Here is a 23,811-nt window from a genome sequence, read left to right as displayed (position 1 = left end):
TTCCCAACTCCTTATCTTTTCTCTTTTCCTGGTGCTTTATGACCTGTATTAATCTGAAGTCGCCTAGAGTTACAATGGCCATGTCTCCACAGCTATGGGAACTGGATACCCTTGAAGATGCAGAAGGCCATCTTCAGACGCTCGATTTCCAGCCCTTCAAGCTCCAAAACCTCGTCAATGGAAACCTCGTCCCTCACCCCCACAATGATTGGACTGATTCTATGAACCCCAAGACCGGCCTCCACTTCGCATGCATTCCCAACAGCACTCCCGAGCAAATCGACCAAGCCGTCAAAGCCGCCGATGAAGCCTTCCCTTCGTGGTCTGCCACACCTCCCTCGCAACGATCACAGTATCTCCAGCGCATTGCTTCGCGAATTGAGGAACAGCGGGAATTGTTTGCTGTCTGGGAAAGCATCGACCAGGGCAAGACCCTGACGCGCGCAAGGGTGGAGATTGATCGCGCAGTGTCTAATTTCCGGTGGGACAAATTCCTTGTCGCTTTATACTTGTGTTTCTTGGATTAACGTGTGCAACGGGGCAGATACTTTGCGACCTATATCCTGCACCAAGAAACCCATGCTCGATTAACCGATACCAACGTCTTGACTTATGAGCATCGTTCGCCGAAAGGCGTCTTCGCGCTTATTTCGCCATGGAACATGCCATTGTATCTTCTTACGTGGAAGATCGCGCCCTGTCTGGCCTTTGGGTGTACGGCCGTGGCGAAGCCGAGCGAGTTGACTAGCGTGACAGCCTACCGTATGTAATACAGACCCTTGACTGCAATGAAACCTGGCAGACCTGATAGACATCCAGTCCTCTCAGCCGTCTTCCAAGATGTCGGACTCCCCCCCGGTGTGATCAACCTGGTCTACGGACCTGGGAACCCCACCGGCTCAGCTCTGGTTCGCCATCCGCTCGTAAAAGGCATCTCCTTCACCGGAGGCACAACCACAGGCCGACAAATCCGCCGCGATACGGTCGACGACATCGGAAAGCATCTATCGCTCGAGCTAGGCGGGAAGAATCCCACTCTCGTGTTCGACGACGTTGACATGGACAAGGCCGTCGCGACCGCAGTGGCAGCCGCATTTGAGAATCAAGGAGAGGTACGTACTACCCAGCCCAAAGACGCCCAGTCAGGAAGTCGAGGACTAACGATCGTCAGATCTGTCTCTGTGGCTCCCGGATCTATGTCCAAAGGAGAATCTGGTCGGAGTTCGTATCGCGCTTCGTCTCATATGTCAAAAAGCATTACGAACTGGGTAACACAGTCGGTGCTGTCGTTTCTTTACCACATTATAACAAGATCCGGTCGTATCTCGCTCTAGCTGCGGATGACCCCGTCAGCGTCTTCCATCTCGGTTCTGTGCCACCGGAAAACCCGGAAGGAGGGTTCTGGATAGAGCCAGCTGTTTTGACGGTGTCGGAGTCGAGTCCGTTGTTGACGGACGAGATCTTCGGCCCCGTTGTTACTCTCACTCCGTTTGATACGGAGGAAGAGGCGATTCGGAAGGCCAATGATAGCCAGTATGGGTTGGCTAGTATCTTGTTGACTAAAGATGGAGCGCGCATGCGACGTGTCGGTGAGAGGCTCGAAGCTGGGTTGGTGTGGATTAATTGTTGGCTGGTTCGGGAGCTAGGGACGCCGTTTGGAGGGATGAAGGCTTCCGGCACAGGGAGGGAGGGGGGTGAATATAGTAGGGAGGTGTTTACCTCTGTGCGCACGTTGCATATTCCGCAGGTATAGACGGTGTGGATATTACTGTTCTGTTGTTTCCCATTTTGCATTGCCCAGTTGCCCAACATGTTCCATACGAGCTTCTGTTCTGTCGAAGAACAATATTGATATGGTCAATTTCAGATGTGATGTATGCTTCCACTGCGAGAGTCGACCATGCAATACTAAGTAAACCACAATATCCTTATCAAGGCGTTATTGGCCGGTATATATGGCTTCCTCTAGTGAGCTGTGTATCCCCCATCAACCGGCAGGGAAACCCCCGTCACCAAACTGGCATCGTCGCTAGCCAACACCACCGCCATCCGGGCAATCTCATCCGGTTGTCCAAGCCCTCTAAAGGGCTGCATCCGACGTATATTTTCGAATTGAGAGGGCGAAGTCTCCTCAACATCGCGTACCATAGCTGTGTAAATAGCTATAGACGGTTGTTAGTACACGACTGCACGCAATCCCATCCGAACAAGCAAGCAAGGAAGAAACGCATACCCCCAGGACAAATAGCATTCACATGGATCCGATCAGGGGCATAATCCAGCGCCATCTGGCGAGTGCAGTTGACAACAGCTCCTTTGGACGCGCAATAAGCCGCTACAACCACGTCAGCCGAAGCCTATAAACCGACTCCAAATCCCCAGAAAATAACTTACGAGCACCCAGCCCTCCTACCACCCCCCACACAGAAGCTATGTTAATAACCCAGCCCCGATCGCCCGAAGAATGAGGCTCCTGCTTCAGCATCTGCGCCAGCGCATACTTGCAGCCAAGGAAGACCGATTTGGTGTTGACCCGTAGGGTTGTGTCCCACACATGTTCATCTGTTTCGTGAATACGGGCTGGATTCCGGCAGTCTGTGGAAACCCCGGCGTTGTTGACTAAACTATGCAACTGTTATTCGCGTCCTAGTGGTTAGGGTATTGAAATCGTGTGATACTTACATATCCAGTCGGCCGAACTCTGCCACGGCTGTTTGTACCGCTCGCTCCATTTGGCGGGCATCGCCGACGTCTGTTTCGATGTAGATGGCTCTTCCGCCTGCTTTGATAATCGCGTCGTGGGTGGCTATCTCGACTTCATCGGGAACCTGGGATCGGGCGGTTGGTGATAGGTCTGCGCAGACTATATGTGCACCTTCCTGTGCGTACCGAAGGGCAATTGCCCTTCCTATTCCTGAGGAGGAACCCGTTATGAGGCTACTTTGTTAAGAAGACGGGCCATGGTTAGTTACAGAGCTGGATAGGGTGTTCAAATTTTCCACTATGGTTAAGTGAGGAATACCATATAATATGTATATATACCCGACAACAACGTGGCGTTGGGCTTCTAAAACCAACGAATATTTCAAATTCCCAAGATACAAATATGCAAGCGCCGAATGCCGCACCACTGAGAAGGCTTCCCTTTGATCCGTGCCATGCGGGGTAGCTAGATGAGATCATGGTGTTGATGAATAGGGCTATACATATCGGGCCATGTAGGCACTTTTATAGGTACCACTAGTGCAACTAGGATTTGGCTAAAATAAAATAATTGCAGAGCGAAACTCTGCAATCAGGCTATCAAGGGACCCTTCATACGGTAAACACATATAGTGCATAGTATATGCGATCTCAGCCATATTTGTATGGATTTGTAAATTCGAGACATCGACCATATGTTATGACCGCGTGGTAGTCTTGAAAGAGACATGCGCAAACATCCTTGCTGGAAAACCAAAGGATAACAGCAATTTTGTAGCCGTTGAGTTGAAGTCGGGTAGTTCAGGTATGGTGCAGCCTTGGCATTAGGATGCAAAATGTCTTAGTCCTTCAGAGTGCAATGCTTCCCTCACCAAGACGGGCGAAACAGACGTAACTCAACATCCCACAGATACAGGTCATACATAGGTCGTGTTGAGAGAAATGACCGCACGTCCAGTCCATGGCCATAGACCAGTCTTGCGGGGACCCCAAATACCCCACACCTACCGGACGTGTTAGACGATCAGCGACAGAAATGCAAGGGCGTCAATGTCGGTTAACGCGCATTTCCACGGCGAGACCGAAGCGGTCCATATCGCTTATTATTATGACATATAGGCCGCAGTATCCCCACCAACCTACAAGGGAAAACGTGTACCGTCCAACGCCGAGTAGCCCGGGTCTTCGGCAGACAGTCAATCAGACGCCTCTCAAAAATGGCGCATATCCACCGCGAAGCCTGTTGTGCTTCGACCTGCAGCTTAGGTATTCGTTTCGCATAGACTCGGAGTGGGTTGTAGGCTTCCCGTTGCTCCTCGGCCAGTTTCGTAGTCTGAGTTGCGGATATCATGCAACATATACATGTGCCGTGATGTGGTGGAAAACTGCCAAGTTCGTATACAAAAAAGCGTAAGTTCACCCATCGTATAAACTGGCAAGAAAACCTTCTCTTTGGAAGTTGGAACAAGTCGTCCAGGCACCGCGGAGGGCATTTGGGGTAGTGCTACGGAATTGGGGTTGAGGAAACCAGCCCGAAGAAATCGAGAAACTTGCCCGATCCGGTAGTCGCCTCTCTCGGCTTCGGATGTCCGCGGTGTGTGAGTGTTTGGGTGTGTCCCTGAATTACCCCTAGAGTGTCGATTTTCACACCGAGTGGCAATTCCATTACTATATCGCTTTCCTTCTCGCTCACTGCCGGTTTACCGCAGCCAATAACGCCTTTACTCAGGATGCGGGGTGATGTTGGTCTGGCCCAGCACACACATTCAGAACGAGACATTCTAACCGATATGCTAAGACCTGAAGCCTAAATCACACGGAGAATTAGGGTTTTGACCAAGAAATAAATTTTTCTTGGGATCGACACTAAATTAAGCCTCTGACACGGTTGCATTCCGAAGGTAAAAAATTAGACAATAATAATTCCTGACTAACGCAGGTCAGCATAAAAATCAGGCCATGAACGAGAGGATTTTTTTTTCCCTCTTGTTCCGGAGTCTTGGCATAGATAAGCCGGGGAGGAAATCGATTATAACATAGCAAATGGTAATTGCATCGCCGCCTGGGGGAGATATGGGGGAGATTCTGGAGACATGCAATAAGAGCAGTTCAATTATAGAAAGCAAGACATGACTTTATTCCTTGAAAAGCGAAGATCCTCAGGCAGGAACGGATTCCAACCGAAACCCTTGGGTAATGGAAAGGGGCCCGAGCCAATCAGAAATCCGGGTGGGTGCAAAGCTTTTCCAAGTGGGTCCAAACTGTTACTTAATTTATTTCGATAAGGATTCCCATTGGCTGGAGCGGGGCCTCCCGCCCACGGCCGCATGCAAGTTGTGGGTTCGTCGAGCTTGAAATCTGCACCTATGAGATCCTCGCACCCGGGAAAGTTTCGGAAAACTGTATACACCGCGACCAAATGCGTCGCCACAAGCCCGCAAACTCGATGTTAGCAAAGTTTGCTGCTGCGGGTATATCTCTGCACATAGAACGTTGCAGGAATGCACGCAGCAGGGCGCATCGTGTGATCTCACAGTTCCCCAGGTTCCTTGTTTGTTGATTAAGATCTGGTCCTCGGAGTCTCGGACAGTCTGTCACGGCATTGGCCACCGTTAACTCCAGACTGACTTCTGCTTCCAAAGGGGATCGCGTGGAGAGAACGGGATCTCAACGCCGTGACCCACCAGGGCTTGTGAGAATTTTCTCCCACCGCGGACTTCCTCAACGTCCTTTGCGCTTATCTCCCAGCCCCGGTCTTCGGCAAGAGAGAGGATAGTCTTATAGCGTCTGCCACGACCTCTGGACTTTCTTCTATCTCATCACTTTTGGCCATCTCTGGGCTCGACACGAGAGGATAACTTGACTGTCTTATATACTTGACTGTCTTATACTCTCCACCCCTCGACGCTTCTCGCCCCGCAATAGTCGCGTCAAGATGTTGATGGAAGGCGTTCCACCACCGTCCGACCCAATCGAGAACAAGCATGGCGACCACATGTACGCCGATGATGATTTGAAAGCGGAACTGCAGAACATCCCTGTCGACGACCCATTTGGTAATGAGGCAACAGCGGAGGTCAAGTACAAGACGTTGAAGTGGTGGTAAGTTCTGGATCCCTCGTATCCATTGGACATCGGGTGACTTAGACTAACGTCTCAGGCAATGTGGAATGTGTATGTTTAGCCGTCGAACGAGCCCTATCCCATCGATAGCGTAGCTTACAATACTAGTCATGATCGCCGAATCGGTCTCCCTTGGAGTCTTGTCCCTTCCTGCTACTCTTGATACGCTGGGCTTCGTTCCGTGGGTCCTCCCAGAATATTGCGTCTACAATCTTGTTCTTACATTTCGTCGATAGGGCGCTCATCCTGATTGTCGGTCTTGGTATTCTCGCCCTCTACACTGGATATGTCATTGGCCAATTCCGCGAGCGACACCCGCACATTCACAACCTGGCTGATGCTGGTGAAATCCTCATGGGCCGGTTCGGCCGTGAACTGTTCGGTTTGGGCCAGATTCTGTTCTCGATCTTTATCATGGGCAGTCACATTGTCACCTTCACCGTCATGATGAACACGATCACCGAGCATGGCACCTGTTCCATCGTCTTCAGTATTGTGGGCATGGTGATCTGCTTGGTCCTCTCTCTGCCCCGTACGATCAAGAACATGACCTACATCTCCATCGCCTGTATGTCTTCCTGCAGAACTAGACCAAAGTTCCAGAGCAATCAACTGACCAACCCTCGCAGCCTTCATTAGTATCTTCTCCGCCGTTATGATCACCATGATCGGCGTCGGCGTCCAATACAAAGGCGGCGTCAACATCTACGCCACCCAGCAGACAAATATCTACCACGGCTTCACTGCCGTGACGAACATTGTCTTCGCGTACTGCGCGCACGTCGCCTTCTTCGGTCTGATCGCCGAGATGGAAGAGCCCAAGGACTTCACCAAGGCCCTGTGCTTGCTGCAAGGCTTTGAGATCGTTCTCTACGTCGTCGCCGCCACCGTCATCTACTACTACGTCGGCACCGGCGTCGCCTCGCCCGCTCTCGGATCCGCTGGTCCCGTGCTCAAGAAAGTTGCGTACGGTGTCGCCATCCCCACCATCATCGGTGCCGGTGTCGTCAACGGCCACGTCGGTCTCAAGTACATCTACGTGCGCATCTTCCGGAAGTCCGGCCGCATGGCCAAGCGCGACTTCGTCTCCGTTGGTTCCTGGGTTGCTATTGGTGTGACCTGCTGGATTATCGCTTGGATTATCGGCGAGGGTATTCCCAGCTTCACCAACATTGTCAGCTTGATTGTACGTTTCTCCACCCCTGCGTCGGAACTGGGAAAGAAGGCTTTTTGCTAACTGGTCTACCAAACAGAGTTCGTTGTTCGCCAGTTGGTTCACCTACGGCCTCAGCGGCGTGTACTGGTTGCATATGAACTGGGGCTACTGGTTCTCGTCTCCTCGCAAGATTGCCCTGACCATCCTCAACTTCCTCATTGTCGGTATCGGCGGTACTATTGTATGTGACCCATTTCTCGCCCCCGAGTCATATGAGTTATACTAATTGTCATCTCGCAGTGCGGTCTGGGATTGTACGCCTCTGGCAAGGCCATCCACGACGACAGCTCCCGGGCCAGCTTCACCTGTGCCAATAATGCGGACTAGGCTTTTGCTTTACTTACGGTATTAATTTATCTTATCGATCTAGTTTTTGGGCTTGGGGTTGGGTTTCTGTTTCAGCGTCTGCTACATGTTGCTTGGATGATCTACGATTGAGACCATGCTGAATTCTATTTGTCATGTATATACTATAGACTTGCATTGAGCGTGTTGTTCTAGATGTCTGTTTGTATTCTGAGTTTCCCTGTATAGTGGCTTCGAGATATAGATATGTGGATCTTATTTTGGAAACTATCTTGTACTGAGGTAGCGTGCGAAAAGATCGTGTTGATCCCTACGGGGGTTCGTATATCCTTTCCTACGAATTTGCCAGCTGTATACAAAATACTGTTAGGACCTGAGACGGCCGGTGATGCTTTTGCCACGGTGGTTCTGGCAGTTCCACACGATATTTTTGCACCCTATCCCTGTACTGCGCGTAATACTCGGGTTATAGTAGGCTTTGATATAGACCCATACTGGTAGTTTAGTTCGAACTGGCTAGACTCCGGCGCTAGTGATCGTTAGTTCGTCATGGCTATGGTCACAGTAGCATTACTATCCTCTTTGCGGATCGCTGATAAATCGATGCGCTGGTACATTACATGGGCCGCTGCGTAAATAGTATATCCTCGTTGTCTTTGCCAGGCCGAGGGGTAGTATGTGAGCGATCGAGTGGTTGGCTACAAGCGCTTGCGTGGGGGAGTGCGTTTTGTGTCGGCTATTCCACGGAACCCAGCCGGGAAGATTTTGCGACGAGAACTGAAGCAGTTGGACTGAGCGGCCAAGCTGGAGCTTCCATTACTTCATGGCCCACTTGTGGATTGTCCTCAGCGTAGCTGTATCGTAAAGACAGCATTGTGTCCGGAGAACTGTTCCAGTGAAGAATCACAATTCACCATGTAGTAGTTATGAAAGCAGCACAAAAGGAGCACTAAAGGAGTTGAATGGCGATCATTGGATACATCCACATGACCCCCGCACCGACGAGGCCCACGTTAAGCCTCATTCGGAAGTTGAAGGCTCCGATCCCTTCAGCCATGGAGAACCTTAGGCCAATACGAGTGGTCTTCACCCCTTCTTGGGGTGTGCTTCACGACCTCTCTCTCATTTCCGATTCTTACCTCGGTACCCCGACTCGAGTCTCTGCTACATATCCCTGGCCTTCTCAAATATGTGCCCCCTCAGCTCATGCGAGGCAATCGTCCTCCGTACGACTTCTCACCCAAATTTGCCGAAATGACTCGTTTTCAAGCAGGTCGTCCGGTCGGAAACCAGGACTATACGTCCTCGACCGTGGTTATTATAGGGGCAGGCATATCCGGTATCACCTGACAATATTCCCCGCGTAGTAGCTACCGGGCAACTAATTAACGGACTCATAGGCCTCTGTATGGCGATTGATATTATCAAGCGAAGCCAATGTCGTAACCTTGTCATTCTGGAGAAAGGCAGCCAGGTCGGAGGTACTTGGAATGATAACAGATACCCCGGATGCGCCTGTGACGGTACATGCCTCAAGATCCATGCCATTGATTATCCTATACTAAACTATACCCAGTCTGGAGCACATTGTACAGCTTCTCCTTCGAGCAAAAGACCGATTGGACAAGGGAACATCCGGGTCAGGAAGAGATTCGGGTACGTCTACGCGGATCGACGGTTGCCGGGTCCCAACTAACACGTCCAGGACTATCTGATTCACGTCGCGGAGAAATATGGTCTCTATAAATACATCCGCTTCAACACGACGGTGCAGGAAGCTCGCTGGGATGATAAAGAGCTCAAGTGGAAGGTCAGCGTGGCCACGTCGGGAGCCAAAGAGCCCCAATTCCATGAGTCATACGACATTACCACCGACTTCCTGGTATCGGCAGTCGGTCAGCTCAATGTGCCTAGTTTTCCCTCTATTCTCGGGCTCGATGACTTCACCGGCAAATTGATGCATTCTGCCCGGTGGGACTGGACGTATGATTTCGCCGGAAAACGCGTCGCTATCATCGGAAATGGTAGGTAGTGTTGTTTTTCATTTCCTCAAACCTCACTATCATGACCGTGATACTGACCGATCTAAGGCGCCACTTGCGCCCAAATCGTCCCCGAGCTGGCTAAATCAGTCTCGCAAGTCACGGTGTACCAGCGAACCCCCAACTGGGTCATCCCGCGGTATGATACAAGTGTCTCGTTTATCCAAAGATTCTTGCTCTCCTACGTGCCGCCTATCCGCTGGTGCAAACGCGCCCTCATGATGCAAGCTCGCGAGTTCACCCATGATGCTATCGCCAAGGCCGACTCAGCCATGTCAGGGTATATACGGAAAATAGCCATCGCTACCATGAAAAGCCAGGTGTGTGATAAGCCAGAGTTATGGGACAAGTTGACCCCAGAGTACTCGCCTGGCTGCAAGCGTCTCATTCCATCCGACGACTTCTACCCCGCTTTGAATAAGAAAAACGTGCATCTTGAGACGCGACCGATTCAGCGCATTACCGAGTCTGGAATCGAAACGGTTGATGGCGACCTTCAAGAGTATGATCTCATTGTTGCGGCGACGGGATTCCGCTCGGTCGAGTTTATGCATCCTATCCAGGTGTACGGGCGAAACGGACGTCCGGTGTCAGATGTGTGGAAGGATGGGGCCGCGGCCTACTATGGTGTCACGGTCGAGGACCTCCCCAACTTTGGTATGCTGTATGGGCCAAACACGAATCTGGGTGAGTGGAGCATGACTCTTATATCTTGTGAGAACCTTCGACTAATCGTGTACAGGTCATAACTCGATCATCCTGATGATCGAGGCACAGTCGCGTTACTTGAGCACGCTGATCGGTGAGGTTGTGCGGGCCAAGGCTCGCAGCGACTCGCTGGTCTTGCAGCCTCGGCCGGATGTAGTGGCTGCGTTCAATGATCGCCTCCAGGAGCAGTTAGAAACAAGTTCCTTCGCCGACCCGCACTGCCATAGCTGGTATAAACTGGAAAATGGTCGGATCACCAACAACTGGCCGGGTCGGGTGGTCCCCTATCAGAAGGACTTGTCACGGGTGCGATGGGAGGATTACGTCGTTGAGGGGACAGGGAAGTCCTTGGTGGAGCGCAAGAAAACGACTAACATCGGTCGGGTCCAGGAGGAATTGCCTGTTCGTTCCTCGACCTTGGTGCTGGGCGCTTTGGGAGCGGCCCTGGCAGTGGGCGGGTACTACATGAATGGACCGCAGGCTTTGCTGCAGCGGCGCCGTTGACCGTTCTCTCTCTGTCTATCATGTACGGCACTCAGACTGTTCAGTGCATATTGGCCAGTGGTCCGCCGCTGTCCGTCATGGTTGTTGGAAATAAATAGGGCGTTAATTTCATATTAATTCTTTACCCATTTCACATTTTATTAGCTGTCTCACATTGATCGATTCATGTCCACAGACTCCTGCAGGGGTTTCGGCATGGGATATTGGTATGCAGCGCAGTAATTTGAATTTGCAAGGGATCATTCAGCCCTCTTCAGGCGAAAACAAAACTCGTGTAACTTTTCCACGGTATGGTGCTTGCGTAAGGGAAAACGCATCATATTTTCAGCCATGAGCATGCTCCCGCGGTATCCCCGTCCAGGCGTCGATCAGATAACTTTATCTTGATGAGATGCGGTTATTTGGATGCTGTGATGTTGCCATTGCGACTTCGGATGAGTTGTCTTGGTATTCGTCGTGAGAAATATATATTTGCGGAGAAAGATATCCTCGTTGATCTCCACTATATCTTCATTTCTCGAACACCTTCTAAACTTGTAGTCTGGAGATTTCAATTACATGTCACCTATTAAGTTCGTGCATGAAGTAGACGACTCATTTCATATACAAATGCATTACCTATATACCACTTCAACACTTCAACTACTACGATTACCTAATCCAGTCTTCAACCGAATCAGGCTAGACTACTAGATCGAGCCACTAACCAGCGCAGGCAATGGACAACGTGTCCGTCCCGAGGGCGGGACAACTTAGACACAAGTCCATTCCAAATATAACTTCCACCAAAAGCCACATTTCATTCACTTTTATGCATGCCGGCATTTGGATACTTCCTACAAGGAGTATAAGTAACCCCACAGTAAACCGGACTGATACAAAATGAACAAAGAGTAGAAAGAAACATTTGTCCCAACTCAACTCCAAAGGAAACGAAATCAAGAAAGTAAAAGAAAAAAAAGAAAAAGAAAAGGAAAATTAAGGCCGATCGACCCTGTCGCCATCATTCAGCAGAAAGGGTTGATTTGATACCAATGAGAGTGGCTGGTTTTCTCCGTCCGTTTGCCCCTTTTGTCGGATGGTGGCCGAGGACAGAGGGTTTGGGGGGATCGAGGTGGAGAAGGTGGTTTTATTTCAAGATTTGTCTTTCAATAATTTGGTGTGTGCAGTTATAGTTTACTCTCGGTATGTTCTGTGTTGTACGATCGGAGATATGTTGGGGGGTTACTTGCTTATTGTTGCATTGCATTGCATGTTGGGTGGGTTGAATTTATTCACTGTGATCGAGTTTATTGAAGTACGGAGTCGTCTGTGCATCTTTGTCGTTGATAGAGAGTATCGATGCTTTAACAAGGTCAAAAGTAAACCTTGAGATACGAGCCCATGAAGTAAGTGGTCTCGTGATGCCATGTGGCACCCAATGGCACGAGGAACTCCTGGAGCTTAGCTTCGTGGACGTCAATTGAAGCTGTGTTGTTCTCCTTTTCGAGTCCATGGGTAAGTAACATTGTAGCGGGGGTGAATCCTGTCAGACTCGTTTCAATGACATTGTTGCATTGATCCAGCACTGCCTCCCTGACGTCTCAAAATAGAGATCATGACAGGTCTTTTGATACCAGAGACAACCATGTTCTCCAGACGTTTGTTTCCAACTGCCAACAGTTCCATGCCAAGACGGGGGCCAAAAAGAGCTTTGAGCGCCAGGATGGATGGAGTCGACCGACAAAGCGAATGGCCCATTCGCTTCCTCTTCCGTCTGAGACTAGTCCGACGACTTGGCGCTTGGCAGTGGCTGTTGGTATTATTTCCGTACGGGTCACTTACATACGATACACCCCTGCTGAAACGGACAATACCGTAGTAGATGGCACTATTAGGACTAATTTAGCCGTGGGATCCATCCTACCCCCCTTTTGATATATCACTGATTTACCTGTCTGTGAAAGAGAGAGAGAGAGAGAGACAGAGAGAGCACTCGCGGTACGGAGTATCTCTGAAATGGAACAAATCCATAGACGTAAAAAGGGGACAGTGCATCGGAAAGAGATCAAGACAAAGAGAGGGAGAAGGGTTGGGGAGGGATAGCTTTGTTTGTACCCGCCACACAACTGGATCGACGGGTTAGATCCCAGGGCTGCCCGACTGGGCTGAATCCCACGATTGATTGTGCCGAGGAACTGTTGCCTGTTCTCTGGGCACTGCAGGGTGTCATTTCGAACCACTTAGGGTGTCCCTCCTTATCCTGTTCCCCATATCTTATAAGGCAATCAGAGACTCGCAAGATCTCCTCTAACATGGAGAAGTCTGACGCTAACGCACGGTCAGGCCGTCCAGTTCTGCTGTCAGACCAGTCAGAGTGCCGTGTATCACGACGGTTTTGTTAGTCTGGACACTGGTCAAGATGATGTCTGTGTATGTTTCCTCTGACTGAACGGAACCGACGGAACAGAGCGCTCGTGATGTCACTGGGTTGAAATGGTGGAGAGAGGTGGCCTGAGACCCTGCCTGAATGAGTATCGATATTATGATGGAATCGATCCGAAAATCTTAAAAAAAAAAGGTAAGTGAAGCCAAAAAACATGTTGAACTATGAATTTATGAACCAAATCTGTCCATACTCTAGCGAGGCAGACTTTCTATGATTACCGACATACGGTATATCAAGTTGAGTCGATAAATATAACATCTTCTCCGGGAGGTTAACGGTCAACCATCCTTTCGGTCTTGTGAAGTGGATCTTTGGATTATATTCATCGATACGAAGTATGCTATGTAGTATGTACTCCAGAGTACTATGTAGGAGGTAGATAGTACTACATTGACTTTACTGGTGGCGGAGAAAGAAAAAGGAAACCCAATGGAAGGAAAAATGGAAGTCCTGGTGGCACTAAGTCCTAAACAGTCGACTCCGGGGAACGCCGCCTGCAGATGGGTGCGGATGGCGGATCCAATGATTGGTGGCTGTGGGTACTTGGGTCCGACCTAAAAGGAAAGTGATCACTTGCTCAAGGGAAAGTTGACCGTGTGTCACATTGCCTCTTCTATCTTAGCGGCATACCCGAAATAAATTACATCTATTCCTTGGAAGCGACCATGTAACCTCGACATTGTCGAGGTCAGAATTTTCCCTGATAGCACACTCACCGGTCCTGCTTGTAAATTGACTATTCCTGCAAATAATCGTTGACTACGTTATTTTTCCATCCGCTGCGAAGGACCAGGAACGATGTCTGCCAAACGTTGGACGGATCAATTCCAAACCTTTACACTGGATTCCTTCTCCTGTTTCACAACAGACGGCAAGAAAATGCACCGCCAGGGTCTTCAGCCTTGGCATCCGCGTTGATTGGACAACCTTCCCCAGCCCTGTAGCCGGGGGGCTAAAACGAGCAGTATCATCCAATGACATGACTGAGGGAAAGTGGGTTCAGGGGATCAAAAAGGGTCTAGTTAGAAAAGGGGTCTGGTGGACCATTGATGAAGAGGCAGTTTCACAAAAGACAAGAGACACACCAATGGATGAAAAACATGAAGAAAAAAAAAATAAAAATATAAATTCAGAAACAAGAAAAGAAAATTTCATATAAACTCTTTTTAGTTGATTGTAAAAAACTGAACTGAAAGGAAAAGAAAACTCAAGGCAGACAGGGCTGTGCGGCTCTATTGTTAGTGAAGGAGCGAGCCCTGTAAGAAATCTCGGCGTATTTTTGGGAAATTCCGTTCTGGTACGGATCATAACCATGCGGTGGTAGTGATGTTTCTCGTCTCCTCATTACATATGCTGACTTTCTCTCCTTCTGTCTCTCTCGCGACGATCCATTACTTTCTCTCTTTTCTTTCCTTCCCTTCTTCTCGTTGCTGACTACTAACTGATCGACTTGCTTCTTCCTTTCGGATTCCCTTCGTTTTTTCTGTTTGTCTTATCTTTCGATTGTCTGTTTATTCTTATTCGATTTTGACAGTTTTCCCTTTTCCTTTCCCTCCACCCCTCCGGAAATTACAACCACGCCAGAGTTTCCGATGGGCATCTCTTCATAGCTCTTTTTTTAACGGTGGTCGAAGATTGGATTGCGCTTCCATATCCAACGAAACCTTTTTCTTGCCATGTGGTGATCGCTTGGACCGCTAGATTAACGTCATGAAGCTCGCCAACACTCTGCACGCCCTCCGCCATCGGTGGGTTCCCGTCTTCCAGAAGGTGCGCTCCTCGCCCGGGGAGGCCTTCGATCTCTTCTGGGACTTTGCTCGCCGATATTTCTTCTCCCTCGCGTTCATCTCGCTGTTTAGCGCCAAATTCCTCCATCTCTTCGCCCACCTGCATTCCCTCCCGGCGAGCAAGTTTCTTCTCTGGGGCGTTACATTCTTTTTTCAAGATGTCATGATCCTGCTTTTGTTCCGGACCCTCGCTCAGAGGGTCCCGTGGCGGTCCCTGGCCATCATGGGTGCGATTGTCGTTATTCCATTCAGGTGCGTGTGTCCGGAGGGGTTGCTATGGCCGAACTGACCCAAAACTAACGCTCTTCGCTTCTAATAGTTTGATGATGTCCGGAATGATGGCCTCCAATACCTCGTTCTACGTCGTGACCGGTGCCGAAATCCACTGGCGACAGGCCACCTCCTTCCATGCCGACGCCGCCGCCATGCGGACCCTCCTGACCGGATTGGCCGGCTTTCTGATTGTGGAAGGTATTCTGCTGACGGTGAACTGGTTTGTGGCAGGGTTCATTCATCGGGTGACGGGTGGAATTTTGCACGTGTTGGCCTGGCCCATCCGTGTGCTGGTGGAGCGTCTGCGACCCTGTTTCCATCGTGCCTACGGCAGTGTCCGGCGGCAACCCCTTCCGGACCCAGAGATTTACGAGCAGATTGCGGTCGATGACTACCTGGACGATAAGAGTGATGATGGAGAATCGGACCACTTGTTGCACACTGGGACCGGGAGCACGACCCCGACGGAGCGCAGGCGGACGGATACCCCCATGCGTCGATTTGTCGTGTTGGGTCTGTTCGGCTTGTTCCTGCTCCTCCGCTTCCTTCGTCCCTGGGCGCCGGCGTACATGTATCTCTCAGGTACTTTACCGTTGACACCGTTCTTTGAGGGTGGACATCGCAAGTCTCCGGTCGACACAACGGCCATGCCGGGTGATTATGCCTGGCTGGAAGAGCGATCATCCTTGCACCCCGCCCCAGGTTGGGATTGGATGCCGCAGAAGGGACTCCCCGGATTCTCTGATTGGGACAAAACCGACCGTTTCGCCCTGCACTACACGCCGAGCATGGACCCATTGCACATTTCCAATCGGGAAAACCCAGTGCTCGATGCCATTCGTCCCGTGCTGGAGGACGGCAGTGTCAAGATCAAACATGTCATTATGCTGAAACTCGAGAGTACTCGAGGCGATGTCTTCCCCTTGAAGAAGGACTCGTTCATGTGGAATCGCATTGCAGAATCCCATAAGGATAAGCAGATACCGCCCGAGATCCAAGAGCGTCTCTCTAATTTGACTCGAACCGCCGAGTGGCTGACTGGTTTTGACGCCGGATTCGAACACACCGACTCGCTTCACGCGGATCGGAAAGCGTACGGTGGCATTAGCGCGCGGAACGCTCACACGACCGGTACCTACACGCTGAAGAGTTTGGTGGGTACCCTGTGCGGCGTGACGCCCCTGGTCACCGACTTCAACCGCGAATACAAACACCATATCTATCAGCCGTGCCTGCCTCACGTGTTCAATGCGCTGAGCCAGCAACACGATATCACCAATCAGACCGACGATTTCGCCGCGTGGCCGTGGCACTCTGTGTGGATGCAGTCGGTGACTGAAACCTACGATAACCAGGACAAACTTACTCCAGCTCTGGGCTACCACGACAAGGTCACGAAGGAGACCCTGGAAGACCCCAGCTCGAAGCACTACCCGGTGAAGTCGGAGGAGATTAACTACTATGGTTACGCGGATACCGAACTACGGGACTACATTCGCGATGCGATCGATGATGCGGAGGCCAGTCACACCCGCCTCTTCCTCACCCACCTGACCGGCACCACGCATCATCCATGGGGAATGCCACATGATGAGTACGAGGAGTTCATGGGATCGTCGTGGACCGGACACAACAATGATGTTAACCGCTACTTGAATACGATCGGCTTTGGCGACAATTGGATCCGTGAGATTATTAGCATTCTGGAGGAGAAGGGCGTTGCGGATGAGACGTTGATTGTCATGGCCGGTGATCATGGTCTGTCGTTGCCGAACGACGGTGGCGTTACGCCCTACGACAACCCGCATGTCGGCAGTTTCCACGTCCCCATTGTGTTGGCGCACCCCAAATTGCCCCCGGTCGAGGTTTCCACTCCCGTGAACAGTAATCAGATTGTGCCGACTATTTTGGACTTACTGATTGAGTCGCGGTCGCTGAGCGAGGGCAGCGGCCGCGCGGCGCGCGACATCTTATCGATGTACGAAGGGCAGTCCATGCTCCGTCCGTTGATTCCGGAAGAGGACGGAAAACAGAACTGGCAGTTCACCGTGATGAACACTGGCGGTACTTGGCTCGCGGTTCGCTCGGCGGCACGACCGGCGTTCCGCCTGGTCATTCCGTTGGTTGACGATCTGGAGTGGCGATTCACCGATCTGGAGAAGGATCCGATCGAACTCAAACCCATCAAGCATTTCAGCCTTATGGATATGGCCAATGAACTTGACCAGAAGTACGGACAGGACGTCGTGGACTGGCTTCGCGATGCTGCACATGTCACCGAGTGGTGGGTGCTCGATAATTGGCACCGCTATCGGTACATTCCCCAGATCAAGATCTCGAAAGACGGCAAGGTTAGCAAGGGCAAGGATTCCGATGGCAAGGGCTCAGACGACAACGACTCGGATGATACGGATTCTGAGGACTCGGACTCCAAACGGTGAGCGAGACTTCTGTCAGAGTGGGATTGGAAAGTCCGCCCACAAACTTGACTTCATTCATTATATGACTCGATGGGCCTCCGGGCGCATCACAACCCAACCATATCCCGCGCGGAAAAGCAAGCACACATGATTGCTGGGGACTCACGCTCCCTTTGGACCCATGGGCATTGGCGGTTAATTTCTCTCCGGACCGACAGGACTTTTCTCTAGAGGAGAGAGTCCCTGTACACTATCTACCGGGTTTTGTGTATAGACTACGATATTCTTTGTCGATAATAATCAATTGATACGCATGATGATGGCTCCCAGGATGTATACGTATTTTATAGATTGGGCTGTGCTACCAGCGAGCTCCACCGTAGGTGTCGTGGGAATTTTCCGAGACTCGTCGGCATTTCTTTTCTTCACGGCCATTCTGACGTTGGCTTCTACAGGCCAAGATTTTCCGGACCGGAGGGGAGCAATCTATCTGCCACGGTGCCTCAGTGCCGGCGCTTATCTATGGCTGATATAGGCGCCGATCCCTCTGAAGCTATACCCTTTCATTATTAATGCCTGCAGTTTAATTGCTCAAGCAGAACACCCAATGCCATGTCTCATCCTTTGCGTTTCATGCCAAGTCTCCGTGTCGGTCGCGAAACGGCGTCTGGCCGCCGTCTCTTGGTGTCAACTCTGATAACCCTATTTATCCGCAACACCAGTGCCGTGCTTCTCATGTGATGGCAATAGGCAATTAATATCGGTTCGCGGCTGAATGTTCTCGACTCTGTCGTTTTAGCAGTCATATTTGCGGCGTGCACCCTTTTGGTGGAGAGCATTCCACAGGTCCGATAGGTGCATCCCTTGCGTTGTCCAGTCAAGATGGAAGAACGCCATCAAGCCAAGACGCGCTACAGTATCAGCTACGATACTACTAAGCCCGGCAATGTCCCTGCAATATGGATCCTCGGGCCGGGTGTCGAGCCATCTGTATCGGGGCATTCTTCCTGGTGTCGTGCGTGGGCACCGTCGTATATCTAGGGCTCGACCCCGCTGGTGTGAAGTGCTGTCGTGCGTCTTCGGAGCCTACCCCTTGGGCACTTCTCATCATGAAGCTCGTTAACCGTTTGCTCGCTTCATTCCTTTCAGCGAGCACCGGTGAGTGGTGGACTACCGACCCAATGCTGTTTCTCTGCGTCTGACCCTTTAGTAGTGTTGCAGTCATGCTGGGCACAGTCCGGCACACCGGTTGCCTACACGGATTCTGAGACGGGAATCACGTTTGACACGTGGTCGGTACCTGCTGGTACAGGTACGGGTGGTCTCATCTTCGGTGTTGCCCTGCCGGGATCGGCGTTGACCACCGATGCGACGGAGTTTATCGGTTATCTGGTGAGGATATCTAGCTATCCATGACCGCTTCAAAGTGGTGCTAAACGTTCTGATGTTCCAAGCAATGTGCGTCCCAAAATGCCTCGTCCGCTGGCTGGTGTGGTATTTCCTTGGGTGGTGGCATGAACAACAATCTCCTGTTCTTGGCCTATCCGTACGAGGACACCGTCTTGACCTCCTTGCGATTCGGCTCAGGGTACAGCATGCCCGGGGTCTATACCGGCGACGCCAATATCACCCAAATTTCCTCGAGCATCAATGCTACTCATTTTACGTTGTTGTTCCGTTGTGAGAATTGCCTGACTTGGGACCAAGATGGTCAAACCGGGAACGCCACCACAAGCAAGGGTCGGTTAGTCCTGGGATGGGCGCAGGCGACGGAAAGTCCGTCGAACCCGTCCTGTCCGGATAATATCAGCCTGGTGCAACACGACAACCAGGGTATCATCTCGGCTACTCTGGATGAGAATGCAGCTAGTGACTCCTATGAGGACTGGGTCAAGTTGGCTAACGAGACGGTTCCCGGGGATTGTTCTGGTGGCGGTGGTGGAGGCAATGAGCCGACCCCTATCCCTGTACCTGACGGTGCTACATACGACTATATTGTCGTCGGTGGAGGTGCGGGAGGTATCCCCATCGCCGATCGGCTTAGTGAGGCTGGACACAGCGTTCTCCTGATCGAGAAGGGTCCTCCCTCTTCTGGACGCTGGGGTGGCACCATGAAGCCCTCCTGGTTGGATGATACCAACCTGACGCGGTTTGATGTTCCTGGGTTGTGCAACCAGATCTGGGTCGATTCCAACGGCATCGCCTGTAGTGATACCGACCAGATGGCGGGTTGTGTGCTGGGTGGAGGCACCGCCGTCAACGCGGGGTTGTGGTGGAGGGTAAGTCGTACTCAGATATCCTGTTTGAATCTATTGCTGATAATCTCCAGCCAAACCCTGTGGACTGGGATTACAACTTCCCCGAGGGATGGCAGTCGTCCGACATGCAGGCTGCCGCGGACCGCGTGTTCTCACGAATCCCCGGAACCACGACCCCTTCCACCGATGGAAAGCTTTACCTCCAGCAAGGAGCCAATATACTGGAGCAAGGCTTGCAGTCCGCGGGATGGTCTTTTGTTACCCTCAACGATGTCCCGGCCCAGAAAACCAAGACCTTTGGTCACACACCGTTCATGTTTTCTGGAGGCGAGCGCGGAGGGCCCATGGGGACGTATTTGGTGTCGGCGAGCGAGAGGGATAATTTTGTCCGCTGGTCGAACACAACCGTTAAGAGAGTGGTCCGTGAGGGCGGACGTATCACCGGAGTTGAGGTCGAGGCAACCCTCGATGGTGGCTATGCAGGTACCGTCAACGTGACTGCTAATACGGGTCGTGTCATTCTTTCGGCGGGAACTTTCGGAACGCCCAAGGTCCTTATGCGAAGTATGTTATGTTGATGATATTGCCGGGGGCCAATGCTAATGATGTATAGGTGGCATCGGTCCGAAGGATCAGCTGTCCATCGTGAAGAGCTCAGCTGCTGACGGAGCGACAATGATCGCCGAATCGGAGTGGATCGAACTTCCGGTCGGTGAGAACTTGGTTGATCATGTCAATGTGAGTGCCAAGTGTATCGGGGGAGGTTGCTACCATGCTAACATGGTACATACAGACTGACGTTGTGGTGACCCACCCTGATGTTGTATTCTATGACTTCAAAGCGGCATATAAGACCCCCATCGAGAGCGATGCGACGAGCTATCTAAGTATGTAATCATGCCCGGACGAATCGCCCGACACTAACAGCCATAGATGATCGCACCGGGATCTTCGCCCAGGCTGCGCCCAACATTGGCCCAATGTAAGTTGCTCGTCTAGCAAAGCCGTCATGACACTAACGCGTGTAGAATCTTCGACGAAGTCACCGGCTCTGATGGCATCAAACGACAGATACAGTGGACTGCTCGGGTGGAAGGCGGCCATGATACGCCTGACGGACGTATGTTGAGTATTGTGTGAAAGATTCATGCAGGATATTAACGGTTATCTAGACGCGTTGACCATCAGCCAATACCTTGGCCGCGGCTCAACCTCGCGCGGCCGTATGACCATCACCGCAGGACTGGACACGGTGGTCTCGACGCTGCCATTCCTGCGCGAGGAGAGTGATGTCAACGCCGTGATCGAGGGAATTCAGAACCTGCAGAGGGCCCTGAACGGAACGGGACTTACCTGGACCTATCCAGCTCGGAACACTTCCATCGCTGAGTTTGTGAAGACTGTGAGTGCTGGGTTCTCGAAGGATATTCAACGTAACTGACATAGATAGATGCCAATCACTGCTGGAACGCGTCGGGCCAATCACTGGATGGGTGAGTTGCTAAGCACCTTCCTAATAACGTCGCTAATTGTTCTAGGAACCTGTAAAATTGGTACAGATGATGGCCGCACCGGAGGCAGCGCTGTTGTTGACCTCAATACTAAGGTCTACGGAACTGATAACCTGTTCGTCGTGGATGCTAGTATCTTCCCAGGCATGATCACGGCCAATCCTTCGGCTTACATTGTCACGGTCGCCGAACATGCAGCTGAAAAGATTCTTGCGCTGTGATGGGTGCATAGCTTCATTGCGCTGAGTTCTATACAATGTTATCCTGTTGGCTCGTGTAGTTACATATCTAGACATACGACTCTTTATCCAGTCCATTCTACCTCCTGTGCCTTTTGTAGGCTCGGTGCAAATGCTCCTCAAGTCGGTAGGTGTATTCAGCCTTGTCAATGTATATCTACGTATCCATCACAGCGAATATGTTGTCTTCTGGCAGTACGCCACCTCTACCTGTTGAAGGCGAAGTGTCGGATACCCAGAGAATGGCAAAACCCTGCATTGTGTAAAAGAATAATCTGGATGAAAATCCGTGACATGCCGCCGGGTAGCTGCAGATGGAGAGTCAGATCAGCTCCCTGTCGATAAATCTGCCAGGCCATGCTATGACTTTCGCTCTATGTGAATGCGACCGCGGATGGGAGTCATTCCAAGACAAAAGATTCTCAGCGTGGGATTGATTGCTGTACACGAGGTTTCTTATTTCTTTATTCAAACAGGCCGCTTTCTACGCGACGTGAAATTAGTGTAACGGTGCTGGAACCTGGAGTGGCACATTCACCCATTATATACTACAACTGAAAGGAAACATATTCCCTGCCTGTACAACTACACTAGAACAGAGATGCCTCTTACCGCCACTTTGTAGGTCCAATCCTACAGTCCATTCCAAACCCCCCCCCATGCCCTAAGGGACGTGGACCAATCTCACTCAGCCACCCTCTGCTGTGGTCGCTTGGCAAGAGAAGTTAGATTCTGGTCTAGACCCAGTACTTGGAACAAAGGCTTTTCAGACTCATTTCGCTGAGGTACCAGTACTTAATATGCGAGAGAGGTAGCACAGTACACAGTCGGCAATTGGGATTTTATAAGTCAACGCATTGGGAAGCCCCTGTCAGCGCTAGGCATGGAGCTCCCTGCTGCACGGCGTCAGTCTCTATTGCAATTCCAAATTCTGGTTGCAGGCTACAATGGGCTATACGGCAGCAGCAAGCAGTGGTGAGAATCGGCAATGGGTGATCAAGGTCGCTTCGTGGCCACTGTTCGGCGTGTGCACTATCCTAGTCGTAACGCGGATCTGGATTCGTCTCCGTATCATTCGGCCTCTAGGCTGGGATGATGGGTTTATTGTGCTGGCCATGGTAGGACTGCCGAGGATTCTGAATGGATAGCCTCTGACAGTGGTAGGTCAGCGCGACTGCCGAAAGCATTTTGACGACCATCAGCGTGCATTATGGCACCGGACGACATATCGTCGACCTCACTGATACACAGCGCATTCTGTCAGCCAAGTTTAACTGGATGTCGCAGGCGTTCCATGTATTTTCGACGAACTGGGGTAAAGTATCTGTTGCGCTATTTCTGCTACGCATCATGCGGAAGGTCAAGCACCACCAAATCGCCATCTATGGGGGGATGGCTCTTCTCACCATCATCAATATGGTATCTATATACACTATGTACGGCCAGTGTACGCCCACACGGAGTCTGTGGGATTACACTGTTGAAGGGACATGTTGGCCGCCGACAGTGCAGAAGAACTATGCCTTCTTCCAAGGATGTATGTATTGACCTTCCTGATTTACCATGTTACTGATCATATAGCGGCCTCCGCGTTCTCGGATTTTGTGCTCGCCATCTATCCACTAAAGACCATTGCTGGGCTGCAGATGGCCCGTAAGATCAAGATTGGGTTGAGCTGTGTGCTTTCGCTGGGAATCATGTAAGTATCTAGGTCTATGGTAGACGCATCACAGTCTGATCAAGTAGCGCCATGGCTGCTGCGATTGTCAAGACCATCAACCTCGCTTCTCTGACCGAACGAGCCGATTTTCCATGGGACACGGTTGATCTTGCAATATGGACCGCCATCGAACAATACCTCATTATTCTCGCCGCATGCATCCCTACCATGACGCCCTTATTCCACATTCTGATACACAGATGCACTTCCAAAAGAAACACCACTCACGTCGGAACTCACCCCGAGAACCAGTATGGGCGCGGCCATGCGTATGGACAGTTTGGTGGTCGCAGTTTGGATTACGCCCTCGGTACATACGGGGATGCGTGGGCTTCCACGCGGAGAGACAAGGGAGATGGCGATAGCAGTGACCCTATCATGGACGAGGAGGCGAGCCATGGGATAATGAAGACAACAGAGATCCATATTCAGTCTGACGTGGATGTCACTCAGCGGGGATCGTAGATACGAGCCTCTGTGCGTCGCTTGGCTTCAGAATTTTCTAGTAACTAATGTGGTACTATTTTTCATTGGCTCATGTATTTGTCACATTCAGAGGACTGAGTTACATTA

At 51.1% G+C, this 23,811-nt stretch overlaps 7 protein-coding genes across 7 annotated transcripts; 6 read left to right on the top strand and 1 right to left on the bottom strand.

Annotated features, from left to right (window-relative positions):
• Positions 1-80: 80 nt before the first annotated feature.
• ANOM_000377 (aldehyde dehydrogenase) lies at positions 81-1,753 on the top strand (the record flags this gene model as incomplete). Its single annotated transcript, XM_015545635.1, has 4 exons — positions 81-481; positions 545-762; positions 820-1,112; positions 1,172-1,753. 4 exons carry the CDS (start codon positions 81-83, stop codon positions 1,751-1,753), a joined length of 1,494 nt encoding a protein of 497 aa, XP_015412208.1.
• A 212-nt stretch (positions 1,754-1,965) lies between these two features.
• ANOM_000376 (SDR family NAD(P)-dependent oxidoreductase) lies at positions 1,966-2,962 on the bottom strand (the record flags this gene model as incomplete). Its single annotated transcript, XM_015545634.1, has 5 exons — positions 1,966-2,162; positions 2,234-2,335; positions 2,395-2,624; positions 2,683-2,879; positions 2,942-2,962. 5 exons carry the CDS (start codon positions 2,960-2,962, stop codon positions 1,966-1,968), a joined length of 747 nt encoding a protein of 248 aa, XP_015412147.1.
• Positions 2,963-5,638: 2,676 nt separating this feature from the next.
• On the top strand, positions 5,639-7,369 carry ANOM_000375 (putative amino acid transporter; the record flags this gene model as incomplete). Its single annotated transcript, XM_015545633.1, has 7 exons — positions 5,639-5,805; positions 5,864-5,877; positions 5,935-6,007; positions 6,063-6,394; positions 6,456-7,012; positions 7,080-7,223; positions 7,283-7,369. 7 exons carry the CDS (start codon positions 5,639-5,641, stop codon positions 7,367-7,369), a joined length of 1,374 nt encoding a protein of 457 aa, XP_015412243.1.
• A 1,233-nt stretch (positions 7,370-8,602) lies between these two features.
• On the top strand, positions 8,603-10,602 carry ANOM_000374 (flavin-containing monooxygenase; the record flags this gene model as incomplete). The annotated part of the gene is made up of 6 exons (XM_015545632.1): positions 8,603-8,687; positions 8,749-8,871; positions 8,925-9,004; positions 9,054-9,372; positions 9,439-10,077; positions 10,133-10,602. 6 exons carry the CDS (start codon positions 8,603-8,605, stop codon positions 10,600-10,602), a joined length of 1,716 nt encoding a protein of 571 aa, XP_015412207.1.
• Positions 10,603-14,740: 4,138 nt separating this feature from the next.
• On the top strand, positions 14,741-17,531 carry ANOM_000373 (sulfatase domain protein; the record flags this gene model as incomplete). Its single annotated transcript, XM_015545631.1, has 2 exons — positions 14,741-15,069; positions 15,137-17,531. The coding sequence occupies 2 exons, from the start codon at positions 14,741-14,743 to the stop codon at positions 17,529-17,531; spliced, it is 2,724 nt and encodes a 907-aa protein (XP_015412206.1).
• Positions 17,532-18,469: 938 nt separating this feature from the next.
• Positions 18,470-21,581, top strand: ANOM_000372 (cellobiose dehydrogenase; the record flags this gene model as incomplete). The annotated part of the gene is made up of 11 exons (XM_015545630.1): positions 18,470-18,668; positions 18,724-18,902; positions 18,965-19,789; positions 19,840-20,332; positions 20,382-20,506; positions 20,562-20,655; positions 20,702-20,750; positions 20,797-20,888; positions 20,941-21,170; positions 21,219-21,261; positions 21,307-21,581. 11 exons carry the CDS (start codon positions 18,470-18,472, stop codon positions 21,498-21,500), a joined length of 2,523 nt encoding a protein of 840 aa, XP_015412242.1. The 3' UTR covers positions 21,501-21,581.
• Positions 21,582-22,465: 884 nt separating this feature from the next.
• On the top strand, positions 22,466-23,703 carry ANOM_000371 (uncharacterized protein; the record flags this gene model as incomplete). The annotated part of the gene is made up of 4 exons (XM_015545629.1): positions 22,466-22,636; positions 22,683-23,055; positions 23,100-23,217; positions 23,265-23,703. 4 exons carry the CDS (start codon positions 22,466-22,468, stop codon positions 23,701-23,703), a joined length of 1,101 nt encoding a protein of 366 aa, XP_015412204.1.
• Positions 23,704-23,811: the final 108 nt, after the last annotated feature.

The sequence above is a fragment of the Aspergillus nomiae genome (genome assembly GCF_001204775.2).
Source record: "Aspergillus nomiae NRRL 13137 chromosome Unknown contig00004, whole genome shotgun sequence".
NCBI classification, from domain to species: domain Eukaryota; kingdom Fungi; phylum Ascomycota; class Eurotiomycetes; order Eurotiales; family Aspergillaceae; genus Aspergillus; species Aspergillus nomiae.
This window is presented reverse-complemented; position numbering and strand designations above follow the sequence as displayed.